The 13,166-nt window shown below is 39.4% G+C and overlaps 1 protein-coding gene across 22 annotated transcripts in view; it reads left to right on the forward strand.

Moving 5' to 3' along the window:
- Nucleotides 1-13,166, forward strand: part of FBXW11 (F-box and WD repeat domain containing 11) — a 124,708-nt gene that overhangs the window by 81,167 nt on the left and 30,375 nt on the right. For all 22 annotated transcript variants that reach the window (XM_003362897.5, XM_014730524.3, XM_001499667.6 and 19 more), the window contains 3 exons: nucleotides 1,874-2,099; nucleotides 11,339-11,525; nucleotides 12,411-12,501. In XM_003362897.5, the coding sequence (XP_003362945.1) occupies nucleotides 1,874-2,099; nucleotides 11,339-11,525; nucleotides 12,411-12,501 (504 nt within the window). The remainder of the gene's footprint in view (nucleotides 1-1,873; nucleotides 2,100-11,338; nucleotides 11,526-12,410; nucleotides 12,502-13,166) is intronic.

Below are 13,166 nucleotides of genomic sequence, written 5' to 3' on the forward strand. Positions count from 1 at the left end.
TTCACACAAATTGTGATTCTAACGCTATATAAAATTTTGCATCTTGCCTTTTGTTCCTTAATATTACTTAATAAACACGTTTTCTTGTTATTAAAATCTCACTTTATAAAGTTAATTTTAATGACTACTTTATAGTACTTTGTGTAGATGTATTAAAATGTGCTTTAAGCAGTTGCCTATAATTGGGCAGTTATTGCCAGTTTTTCTCTAACATTGTGGTGAACATCCTTTGCTTAAAAGTAACAAAGATACTCTTTAAAGCAGCCTATTTTCACCACAACAAAGAATTTTCACTTCATCTGACTGTTTTGAATGCTGATTTTTTGGGTCTGTTAGATATGAAGGTTTTACTACCAGCAACTTTAAAAATTTCTGTTCAATGCTGCCCTCTGGTGGTAGCCTGTGTCAGTGAGCTCTCTTTCACCCAAATTGCAAGGGAAAAAACATTCTTTAGACAGGGAGATGGTAAGATAAACGGGGTAGGAGATAAATGCCTTCCAACTTTATACCTCTAAATGTGAACATAAGAACTTGCTTCAGACAGAAAAGATTTATAAGAGTTTTTCAAGGAAGGCCAAAGACTCCTTTGGATATTTACAAAGGATGTCTTCTTTCTGGGATGGGTTCAGGCCACTTTAAGTTAGGGGACATACTGACAACAAAAGCTCTTGGTTCTTTCTATGTAGACTTCTGAGATAAGCTAATGGAATTAATGGATGTTTGTAATGCAAGTCTAATTTTTCAAAATTCTCGTATATGTTATTCCTTGTGGTATTACACTTAAGGGGTCTGTCAGAGGAGTGATGAGCAGATAGCTTGGCACATGTTTGACAAAAGCATTGAGGTTATTTTGCTTTTAAACAGGGATGTTACTGAGCCGCATAGCATCAGTAGCAATTGTGGCTTCAGTCTAAGGATTTCGATTTTCTTTTTTTTGATGCTATTGTCCAGATGCAGTGTATGTAGTTTCACTTTTAAAAAAATATACTGGTTTTATGCAAGGACCATGCAGATTTAATGAGAAGTGCAAGTTATCACTGTGGGTTATCCATCAACTAACTACATAGGATGAAGATTTTTCAGGTTATGTGGTTTATGTTGGGTCGCTTTCTGAGTAGGTGATCCAAAAGGGAGTGAAAGGCTCACCTGTTTGCCGGCAGTTTAGTAGCCCTGGAAGCAATACAGACGTTGAAACTGTTGGGTGTAATGAAGCTTTTTCGACTGAGTTGTCTTCAGATTTCCCCATTAGATAAAGCGGTGGGTTTCAAAGTGTCGTCCCCAAAGTGTCCTCTCTGGACCAGCAGCGTCAGCATCACCTGGGTACTTGTTAGAAATGCAGATTCTCGCACTCTACCCAGGCCAGGAGGATCAGAACATTTGTGGTGGGGCCTGGCCATCTGTGTGTTAAGAAGCCCTCTTGTTATTCTGATGTACCCAGAAATGTGAGAACCATTGGCGTAGACGAATATGTCGTTAACTTTCAACTTTGAGGAAGTAAAACAAGCTATTAATAGTCAGTCAGTTGCCACTTTGCCCAGTTGAGCAATTTTTCTGAGATGGTCATCTCTGTCATTAGTTATCTAATAACAGCATGGTTTTGGAATAAGCATTGGAGAATGATGATTTAAGACACCGTTTAGCCTTAGAAATAACTGTAACTTTGGCGTTTACTTTAGAGACTAATTTGAGGACACAGGCCCTGAATATATTTTTAAATTACTTCCTGAATGAATTAATAAAGGATTGAGTTTGGCTTTAGGGTAAAACTGGCATTTTAAGATTAAATACACAGAGTGAAAAATATTTCTAATGAAATACTAATTAGATTTCTTTTCCTTGTCAAACTAATTATTTTTCTGTTTTTCTAAAATAGATAAGTAATGGAACATCATCTGTGATCGTCTCCAGAAAGAGGCCATCAGAAGGAAACTATCAAAAAGAAAAAGACTTGTGTATTAAATATTTTGACCAGTGGTCTGAATCAGATCAAGTGGAATTTGTGGAACACCTCATTTCCCGAATGTGTCATTACCAGCATGGACATATTAACTCTTACCTGAAGCCCATGTTGCAGCGGGACTTTATTACCGCTTTACCAGGTAACTGCACTTGTCTTTGGAAAAGCTGAGAGTGGGAAAATGCCCCTCCCAAGAGCTTAGGCAGAGCTGAGCAGATATTTGTGAAATGAGTGGATGAGGACAGTGTGAGGCAGCATTTCTTTGGGACCTATACTGTATTTTAATCTATGGCACTTGAAGAAGAGTTATAATTTAGCATTTCTCTAGAAAGTGTAGGTAGTTTTTTTGATTAATAGTGTTAATTATTCATCAATACTGTCGTTTTATTTAGTTTAATGAGTTAATGCTGTGCTGTTTATTTTGATATAGTGTCTATGTAGTCTGCATTTTGCCTTTATAAGTAATATTTTGAAATATGGGACAATATTTCTTACAGTGTTTGTATTTGGGAAGTGTCACAAAGTGCAGGATGTTCACTTGTATCTCAAGTGACACTTAGGGAATGGCAAAAATGGGTTGAGAAAACTGATTGCATGTCTTTATTACATTTCTTGAAATTTCTTTCTGTACCCTCTCCCTCACTACCCATCTTTCTCTCTCTCTCTCTGTCACACACACTCCTATGGTTAAGATTACTTTGGTTATTTATTTTTTTAAATAGACTATTTTTTAGAACAGTTTTAGCTTCACAGCAAAATTGAATGGAAAGTACAGAGCTCCCATGTTCTTCACTCCCCTCCCTTCTGTGTACAGCGTCTTCACTGTCAACATCTTCTGCCAGAGTGGTGCATTTGTTATGGTACATGGACCTATGCTGACACGTCATTATCACCCAATCCATAGTTTACATTAAGGTTCACTCTTGGTGTTTGTTGTACGTTCTGTGGGTTTTGACAAATGCGTACTGACATGTATTCACCATTGTAGTGTCATACAGAATAATTTCACTGCCCTAAAAGTCCTCTGTGCTCTGCATTCATCTGCCTTTGACTTTTGATTGCTCATTAATTCTTTGCTCTCTTTCTCTGTCTCTCTCTGGCTGCTTTAAAGGAGTTTTTAATTTAAATATGGCTAGGTATGGAGCTGGCCCGATGGCACAGTGGTTAAATTTGCACAATCTCAACTTCAGCGGCCCGGGATTCACCGGTTTGGATCCTGGGGTGCAGACATGGCACTGCTTGGCAGGCCATGATGTGGCAGGCGTCCCACGTAGAAAGTAGAGGAAGATGGGCACGGATGTTAGCTCAGGGCCAGTCTTCCTCAGCAAAAAGAGGAGGGTTGGCAGCAGATGTTAGCTCAGGACTAATCTTCCTCAAAAAAAAAGTAAATAAATAAATATGGCTAGGTAGTTAGAGAGATTTCACTCCTGAAGAGAATACTGGCTAGAACATTTTCTTCTAACATGGTCAGTGGAGTCTGGAGGTTACAGCTGCCGTGCCAGGTTAGGCCTAGAAATAACCAGCAATAAACCGATGTCATTGCCACCAACCCTACCCCTGTCAGAGCTTCTGGATGGCTCCTCAAAGAGCAGCTCCTCGCCTTAGCTGTCTGTGATTACAGGGCTTCAGGACTTCACGTGCTAAGTATTTCTGCAACTACAGGACCTGGGCTGCGGGCTCAGGCCTGAGACCTGGGGCTGCAGATTGATAGGGCAGCTTCTGACTTCTAAGCCCTGTTCCAAAACTTGTGAGTTTCCTTTCTACAGTGGTTGTATTTAAGGATATTTGAGAATTAGCTTAGAAAATTTTGATTCTACTTTTGTTTTTATGTTGAAATGTAGCACTGTTTGCCCCATTTCATCCATTAGTATTTCTAGGAAAGCAAAATATGAACCTCACTTTCTGGAATCATATCTTTAATTGCTGAAAAGGATCTTGGCCATCGCTTAGTTCTTTCTCATTGTGTAGACTAGGAAGCCGAGGATCAGAGAAATTGAGTGAAATGCCCAAGATCATGCATTTCGGTTATTGTGGTCATTGTGTGGATGATGGTGGGGCTTGCTTCAAAAGTTAGTGCAAAGGCTGAAATCATTTATAGTTAAGATTACTCTGGAAAATTCCTTAAATTGACCCTAAGTATAGACTACATGATTTACAACCCAATTCAGTAATTTTTATTTTTAATTGTGAGAAAGAGAGGCTTTTAATTGTGTGAGAGAGGGGGCGACAGAGAGAATGAGTTACAGGTGGAGTTGAGTAAGGTGAGTGCGCTGTGATGCAGCTCCTCTGTGCACTCCCAGAGCGCAGAGCCCTCACCGTCCAGGCCTTTCGACTGCCTTCAGGCTGCAGGAAAAGACAGGGTAGTTTTTAAAGTTGACAGTTGTACTTGTTCCATATAAGTGCTCTTAACTAAATGAAGCCATGCCTCTGTTTTTTTCAAGCAAATTTGTTTTTTTTTTTTTTGCTTGCTTTTTACTGTCTTGGTTTTATTTTATTTTTCCCTATAATTTGCTTCTCAGATGTTTGAGTGCGCCAGGGAGCTCACCTTATATTCACAGAATATCCACTAGGTGGCACTGTTGAAGTTCCCTTGATTTGCAGAGTATAGTTCAGAGACAACTCCTCTTGGGGAGTGTACAGCCTTGGAGAAGAGACAGAGCAGATGAACATGTGTTATGTATATAAATATGGTTAGTATAATTGCATACAATTCAGTTTTCATTACAGCAAATTTTAAGGCATTGTCCATATCTCTGTTAAAGTGGAATTTTGTGGTATTGAATATTACGTGAAGTGAATGGACCATTGGCTGGGACATGGAAATATTTTTGTTAAAATGCTATTTGTTTTAACAGGATTTGATCTGAACATATATACATATGTCAGTATATATCATACATATGAATCTAATAGCAGGGGACAAGCTGGCCAAGTTAATTGTGCCTGGTAGACTAGGATTAAACCTGGCATTAGTTCCTTAACACAGACCTCGCCTTAAGAGCATTAGGGGAGAAACAGGTCCATGTGTATGTTCATACTTAGATTTAATAATGTGTGAGCAACTTACTAATCGTTATTCTAGTTTGATGTTTAACTTTCACTGTAGATGATCTTAAATTTGAATTTTTACTCTGTTGAAATTGACAGTCAACTTAAGACTTCTTTGATTGTGAAAACCCTTAATTCTATAAAAATTGTCTGTAGTTTTGACTTTTTAATGCTTACTGTGAATATTGTACCTGTCAGTATAGGGAAAATGGAAAATGTTTGTGGTCATTGGCTCCTTTTGGTTCAGTGGAAAAAGTGATAATTATGATATGCTTTTCTAAAAATCATGGTAAATGTTTAGTCTGCAATGTCAATTTCTGCAGGCTAAGTTTGTGGTTTGTAAGAACTGTTGTTAAAGGGAAAATTTATACCGTTTGAAGTAGAGGCAGATTGTCCTTCAGAAAGGATGATAAGCCTTGGTGATCTGTTTAGCGAGGTGTCTAAGCAATGAAAAATTTGGAAACACTTAGCTTGCCGACCATGGTTGATTCATTTGTCTTATCCCCAAGTGACGATGACCAATCTTACGGACTGTGAATTTGAGAGACTAGATCCGAGGTCTTGGGAGATGGAAGACCAGAGCGTGGCTCGGGCTCTAGGCTGGGTGCACAGGCCCAGCACGGCGCAGTGGAAGGGGCGTGGGTGTTGATTTAGATAGCCCCGAGTTAGATCCCAGCCCTGCATTTACTGCTCGTGGAAGTGCTGACTTTTTGGAGCCTCAATTTGCTCATCTGTGTGGGAATAATAATAATACTTCATGGGATATTGTGAAGATTTAAGACAACGTATATAATATGCCTGGCATCTGGTGGGTATTCTGAAGATGAGAGTTAAAAAAAAGGCCCAGAGAGGCAGGAAACACCTGCTTCTCCAGAGGTAATAAGATTTATTGCCGGGAAGGTTTAATTACTCACTCAGTAGTTTCCAAGTTGATTCATCCTGCCATCATGTAGGTAGGGGTGTGTGCCACCTTGTTGGCACAGCAAAACATTGGATTTTGTGACCTGAGCATCGTTTCACTTCATTTCTGTCGGAATCCTTAGGTCAGGATATTCCAAATTCAAGACGTCCATTGACAGACTGGTGCTGTCAGCGGTTGCATTGTTTTTCTTTCAAAAGCTCTCTAACTTCAGATTTTACAACCAGATCTGTGACTAGGAAGGGGAAAGGGACAACAGGGGTGAGTGGGGAAGGAAGTTTCTTTGCAGCTGCTCTTTGAAATGCGTTTCTAAAATAATAAAAGTTTCTGTAATTGTATGATCTAAGCAGCTGTGTTAAAACTGGCTGTAGTCAAGGGCATTGAACTGACATTACACATGGAGTTTCATTTGGATACAGTGTCATTTACATATTGAGCTTTGAAATTTGTGCCTTTTAATTATTTTAATTTATTATTGAAATTTTTCCAGACCTTTTTCTGGGGCCTATAATTAGCAACAGCACATGTCTTCAGCATTGTGTGTGCAGAATTCTGGCCTCATTTTCTAAGGTCGTAATGTGTCCTGTGGTTGCCTTGGGAAGGGGGGTGGCAGTGAGAGTGGGGGAGTCTCAGCATGATAGAGCAAATGAGAGCCAGACATTGGTACTTAAGAAAATGCTTCGTTTTAACACCTCAAAGCACTTTTTAGCTGGGGCAGATGGACCACCATATTCAGTGACTTCTTTGTTCTGAATAGGCTTGAAACCAAAAAGTTACAAGGCCTGCGTGGCTCCTGGGGACAGCTACTCTAAGATGCTGCAGTAGAGGTGTGCTTCCTGTTCTTCTCCAGACATTTAAGGGATATGAAACTTATTCCAAGATATTAGAAAGTGCTTAGCGCTTTGCTAGAGGAGGTATTAATATTTTCTCTGCAGAAAATGACAAAGAAGAGGAACACTGCTTAGCTTCCTTGACCAGCCAGACCAGCTACGGGCATTTGGGGATGAGGCAAGGAGAACAAAGACTGACACTTAGCGAGTACCTCTTCTGTATCTGGCTCCTTAATAACCTCCTCTTGATAATCTCCTTAATAACCTTCCCAACAAGGTTAGGAAGTTGCTCCTCTGTAAAATGAGGATACTGAGAGTACCTATCTCAGGGTTATTGTGCAGCTTATACGAGAGAATCCATTTGAGGCATTTAATATCATTCCTATTTTCTGGAAGGCTGAGGTCCAAAAAGGAAGACTGATTGATTTGTTTCAACCCGGGTTATGTGACTCTACAGCCGATGTGTTTTCCAAGAGACTAAAACATGCTGCGTCCTCAAAGGATGAAGTGAATTTAAAGTATTATCCAAAGGAAATAAATTAAATCTCATAGGCGTCACTGAGATGTTGCTGAATTGGAGTGGTGGCATTTGAAAGAGGAGGAAATGTGTATTAATAAGGGATTTCCGTATGCAGAAACTTGTTGATAGCCCAGTGGTGAGCTATTAAGGGGGAAAAAATCAAAGAGGACTAAAAGGGATATCATTGCTATAAAGCAGTAGTTCCCAATGTGTCAGAATTCTCTGGTGGCACCTCTTAAAAGACAGATTCCTGGGTCTCACCATCTAAAAATTCTGATTCCGTAGATCAGATGAATGTCCAGGCAGTCTGTTTTTGTTCTTGCTGTTTTGTTTGTTTTTAAAATCAGTAACCCTAAGTAATTCAAATACAACCACACAGGATTCTGAGAACCAGCTCATAGACTGCCCAGCCAGGTGGAACACTGGGACGCGGCTGTCCCAGTTCATAGACAGACAGTGGGCATGTTGCAACTATCGAGGTGTGAAAAGGCAGCTACCTAATGCATTCTTGTCTTGTTATTTGTTTCGTTTCTCAAAGAGCAGAGGACTCAAGAGGGAAATTGGTTAGGGGTATGTTGGTTACCAATTAGGAGGATTTGGTTAATGATAAGGAAGTAATGTAGACCTTGAAAAGTGGCTGTGTTCTAATATTAAGTGTAGAAACTAGAAGATAATCAGGTAACTACCCCAGAATTAGAAAAATTCAGAGAAGAGCTAAGTTTATTAGCCCATGGCTAGAGACTCTAAAAGAAAATATCATTAAAGAGGTTTGAGGGCCAGCCCCAGTGGCCTAATGGTTAAGTTCGGCACTCTCCGCTTTGGTGGCCTGGGTTTGGTTCCTGGGCGTGGACCTACACCACTCGTCTGCCAGTGGCCATGCTGTGGTGGCAGCTCACATACAAAAAGAGGAAGACTGGCAACAGATGTTGGCTCAGGGTGAATCTTCCTCAGCAAGAAAAAAGAATAAAAGGTTTGAGAGATTCTGAAATTTGAATTTCTGATTAATGATTTGTCAGTCCTAGCAGTGAAGAGGCACAAGTAGAACCCCATGTGATTATCAGTGCATTTCCTTGATTTTAAATAAGCATGGACACAAGATGGAAGAAAGGGGCACATGATCACAGAGGTATGCAGAAAGGTAACCTGAACCTTTGAGAATGGTATCAAGAAGGCGAAACCTTGAGTAATGTAAAGTTGTCCAAAATGGTTAAGTAATCTGGGAGAGTTGAAAACAAAGTAATCAACTTTTTGGAGCAAGAGTCTGAAGGATGAAGGGATGGTATGCTTGGAATAGATGGTGTAGTGATAATAGAAACAGCATATTTTTCACTCCACATTTAACTTAACTTTTTTCCCTTCCGCACTAAGAATAATGGTTTTAAAACCAGAAAGCATAGAAAAATTGTAGTCCAAGGAAGATTTGAAGATATTTAGGAAACACACAGCTCCTGTAAACAAGTAGATCTAAAGACGCTGCCTGCCAGCATGGTGACAGAACATGCAGTTGTGATTTTCACCGTGTTCGCTGTGGAGCCCTGAGCAGTGGTTGTGGACCAGAGGCAGCGCTGCTGGGCCCTTCACAGCGTCTGCAACTGTGTTTCTAGTCCTCCACGATAGTACCCTGAGATGACTGATGAGCAGATTTCCTGGTTTTAAGAACTGGAAAAGGTGTATTTGGGGTATTTTGGCTGGTAAACTTGATGTTACACTCTAGCAGAATTCTTAAATGGATTTTCAAAAGTTAATTAGCAGCTGAAAAGACTCTCCAGGATTGCGTAAGCCTCGAAGGAAGTATACAGAATGTTAAAGCCATTATCTCTGAGAAATGAGATTTAGGCATTGAAAATTTTTGCTTATATGCGTTTTGTAATTTTTCTGTAATGAACATGAGTTATCCATGTTAAAAAGGGACAGGAAGCAGCTAGTGCTGACTTCTAAACAAAAAATGCAATACCAACTTTATGTAGTATGCACCAGCAAGGGAACACAAAGAGTAACCACACCAGATTCACCTGGTTTCCTTTTTGGATAAGGTTACCAGACTAGTAGGTCAGAAAAATGGTGTGAAGGTGGTAGTGTCTTCATGGGGCAAAGCTCCTCCAAATATCCCTGAGGACTGAATAGAGAGCTGTGGCCTGGACAGTAGTACATCCAGATGATCACAGGACTGGTAGCTCAGTGTTGGTGCCTTGTGAATGTTTAGTGAATGGATCAGTGATAGCCTGGAGGGAAATATCTAGAATCATGGGTGCTGTCCTTGGTTCTGACCCATTTAACACGTTTGCCAACAACTTGGACTAAAGACTTACTACATTTGCTTGTCGTGCAGATCCGGTGTGGAATACCCACTCTTCTGGATGATGATAGAATCAGAACTCTAGAGGCTAAAATGAAAGGGTCAGATAAAGCTTCGAAGTGAATTATAGTGAGGGTAACTATAAACTCCTGCATGAAGCCCCTCCTCCTCCCGACTAGCCATACAAATACAAAATTAGGGGGATTTGTAATAGATATTTTGGGGCGAGGGGACTAGGATTTTGTTCAAACTTACTGCCACTTTGGAGCTGTGATATCACTGTTAGGTGAAGGCAGTGTAGTCTTTAAGTGCATTAGCTGTAATATAAGGACGTGTGCAGGAACAGATGGTGGTCCCAGTGTAGTCTTCATCATCAGGTCGGAACTTGGGTGTTAGGTCTAGTCCAGAGGAGGAGAATTAGTACCTGAAGGGCCTGTAAACCATAATTGATGGTGTAAATTATCATTCTTAGAGTTGAAGAAAACCTTAGTTTGTAAAGCATTTTATGCATGATCTCATTTTGATATTTTCAAAATAGAGCAGGGATTATTATCCCCCTTTTATACAGAAGAGAAAACTGAGGCTCTGAAAGTTTAATGATTTACCTATACCCTGCCAAGTTAGTACTACTATACTGCTTCTATTTGTCTTGAAAAAGAGAGCAAATATTAACCTTATATGGTACATTGTTGTCTTTAAAATCTTTTCATAAAACTCTTTCATTTGATTCTTACAGATAATGTGAGAAAGGACGGCTGTTACTGGTGATTACTATTTTATGTGGTAAAAGCCCAAGGGGCAGGGATGTTTCCGTATTTGTTTCGTGTCGTAGAACTACTACGTGTGAACCCAGACCTGAAATTGGAATTTTCTGCCTGTGTGTTTAGTGTTCCCACCACTGCACAGAATAGGCCTGGGGAATGAGCTGTATTTCTTGTAACTAGAGGACACGCCTTGAACCACGGGATGGGAGTTTACAGGTGGCAACAATATTGATCGTAATGATCTTCTTACTGTTGTGAATGTCAGGCGGAGGTTGAATCTTGATTGCCTTGAGAAGACCCTTACACTGTGTGGGATACACCTCTTAAGGTTATAGAATTTGCAGGCATATGGCTCTTGCTTTTGATGCTTTTAGCTGTGCAAGGAGATGAAGAAATGATTGAAAAAAATACGTCAAAGTACACCTGCCTTTAACTCTTGGATTGTTATTTAACTTTTCATAAGCATTTTAAGATGTGTCAGTTTCATCTTTTCTGTCTCCTTAGCCCAAAGGGGTTCACATAGGTGGATTTATGGGATGATTTGTTACAAGAGACACTAAATCCAAGGGGAAAGAACACGGACTTGGACGCAAGAGAGCAGAGTTCCAGTCTTGGCTTTTACTACTTTAAGATTGTGAAACCTTGAGTGCTTTACCTCTCTCTACCTCATCTTGTAAAATTTGGGGTTGCTCCATAGTGGTTATGTGAAATAAAATGAAAATACGTTAAGTCTTTATCGTAATATCTAACAAATATAGAACTGTGCAGAGTCGGCTTTTACACACAGGAACTGTTGCCATCAATTGTTTCATCTTAAAAAATCAGAACCAAAAATAAGTGTATATGTTTATTACTCATGCACTTGTGTATCTGCAGAATGTTTGATGTTACTCAGGTGTGTCCCTTGCTTCAGGATTTCTTTATTCCTCTTATCTGTACAGAAACGGTGCCCAGTATGTTTCCATCTTGCCTCCCTTTCCTTCATTGTCGTTTCTATTTTGTAGAGCAAGGCTTAGATCACATAGCAGAAAACATTCTTTCCTACCTGGATGCCAGGTCTCTGTGTGCCGCAGAGCTGGTATGTAAAGAATGGCAGCGAGTGATCTCCGAAGGAATGCTTTGGAAGAAGCTGATTGAGCGGATGGTGCGCACCGACCCTCTGTGGAAGGGGCTTTCGGAAAGAAGAGGGTGGTAAGTACTGGGTTGCTTACTCGCTTGGAAAAAGTTACTTTGACATAGTGTCAGTTTGATTACTCACAAAAGCAATTACACTTGCCACTTGTGCTGGCCTGTTTTAAATAAGCAGGAAAAGATGAGCGGGCAAGAGTTGGAAAGAAAAGAGTTAAAGCTGTTAGAATAACCACTTCTGAAATGTAGATTTCCTCTGTATTTCTTAACTGTTGGGAAGTATTGTATAGTTTGAATGAGTGATTTGGCTTTTCAAAGTTGTGTAATTCTGCTTTTCCTTTCACAATTTTCTTATGTGATGATACCATTACGAAAAGATGGATGAGAAAAAAGAAATTATGAGAAAGTCAAATAATGCCGTTTTGCTATTTGTTATTGCTCCTGGTTGAAGATATTGGAGGCACTGTGGGCAGGATTTTTCAGAGAAAACCTGATAACTAAAATATAGCTTTATAGCTCTCTGCATGTCAGCAAACTGGCGCAGTTGGCACAGAGAAAGAGAGAGCTCCAGATAGAAGAACAGGTGGTGGTGGGAGTGAGGGTAGGGCTGCATTTTCTTTATGGGAGGAAGTTTGATGTGTGTAAGTTAAAGTTTTCACACAGCTACATTAGCAGTTTATTTTATTAAACTGTGGAAGGAAAGGTTAGATTATTGTGTGTTGGGTATTCAGAAAATAAAAGGTCAGGATCATGTTAGAGAGCTGTAAATTGAAGAAAACTTGTGTCTAACATGTAAATTTAATTGTCAGAAATCTTGCTTTTGAACTATTAAAGCTCAGTGCAAGTCAAAAGACTTGAAAAATAACAATATCTTTGTCAGCACTATGTTTAAATAAAATTCACCCTTTTATGTAAAAAGTGTAACATCTGTTTGTTTTTATTTGCCAGGGATCAGTACCTGTTTAAAAACAGACCCACAGATGGCCCTCCCAATTCATTTTATAGGTCATTATACCCAAAGATTATCCAGGATATAGAGGTAACTTTATGATTTATCTTTTTTATGGGCTCTTTGTGTCTTGTTCTCAACTTTTTATGTTGCCTTAGAGTGTTCTGTTGATCTAAAATCGTGGAACTAGTAATTTTTTTTTTTTAAGTTGAACTCTTGGAGCAAATGTGTCACAATCAGGGTATAGTCTGCAGCTATTTTTCGGAGTAGATAATGCCTTTTTGTAAAAAGTGATCTAACTTTTCTAAAATATGAAATGCTTCTGCAAGGCTGCCAGCTAATTAAAACCTTAATCAAAAATCAACTTTTTATTCTAATTTGATAAATTTTCCAAAATCCAAGGCCCAGGTTTTCAGGTAAGCATAGTTTTACACTTTTGAGCCATCTCTAGAGAACTGGAAAAGGCATGGTCTCAGTTTCCTCTGTACATTTCCCATAATTTTTCATAAAAATGACTCAAATATGATTCTAAGCAATAGTTAAGTGGGTTTTATAGAGCAAATTATGCTCCTGGGCCATTTTGTGTTTGAGTGTAACTTCACCAGCCCAGTAAAACTCTGTAAACTTGATGAGAAACATAGGAGATGTTTGATATTGTTCATGTGTTCTAATTAGTTCAGTTTTATTATTTAGCCCTTTTCCTTGAACCAGGAAAGACATGCACAGGCATTTCTCATTAACTCTTTCACATGTGT

Source organism: Equus caballus, chromosome 14, assembly GCF_041296265.1.
Source record: "Equus caballus isolate H_3958 breed thoroughbred chromosome 14, TB-T2T, whole genome shotgun sequence".
In the NCBI taxonomy this organism is placed as follows: Eukaryota; Metazoa; Chordata; class Mammalia; order Perissodactyla; family Equidae; genus Equus; species Equus caballus.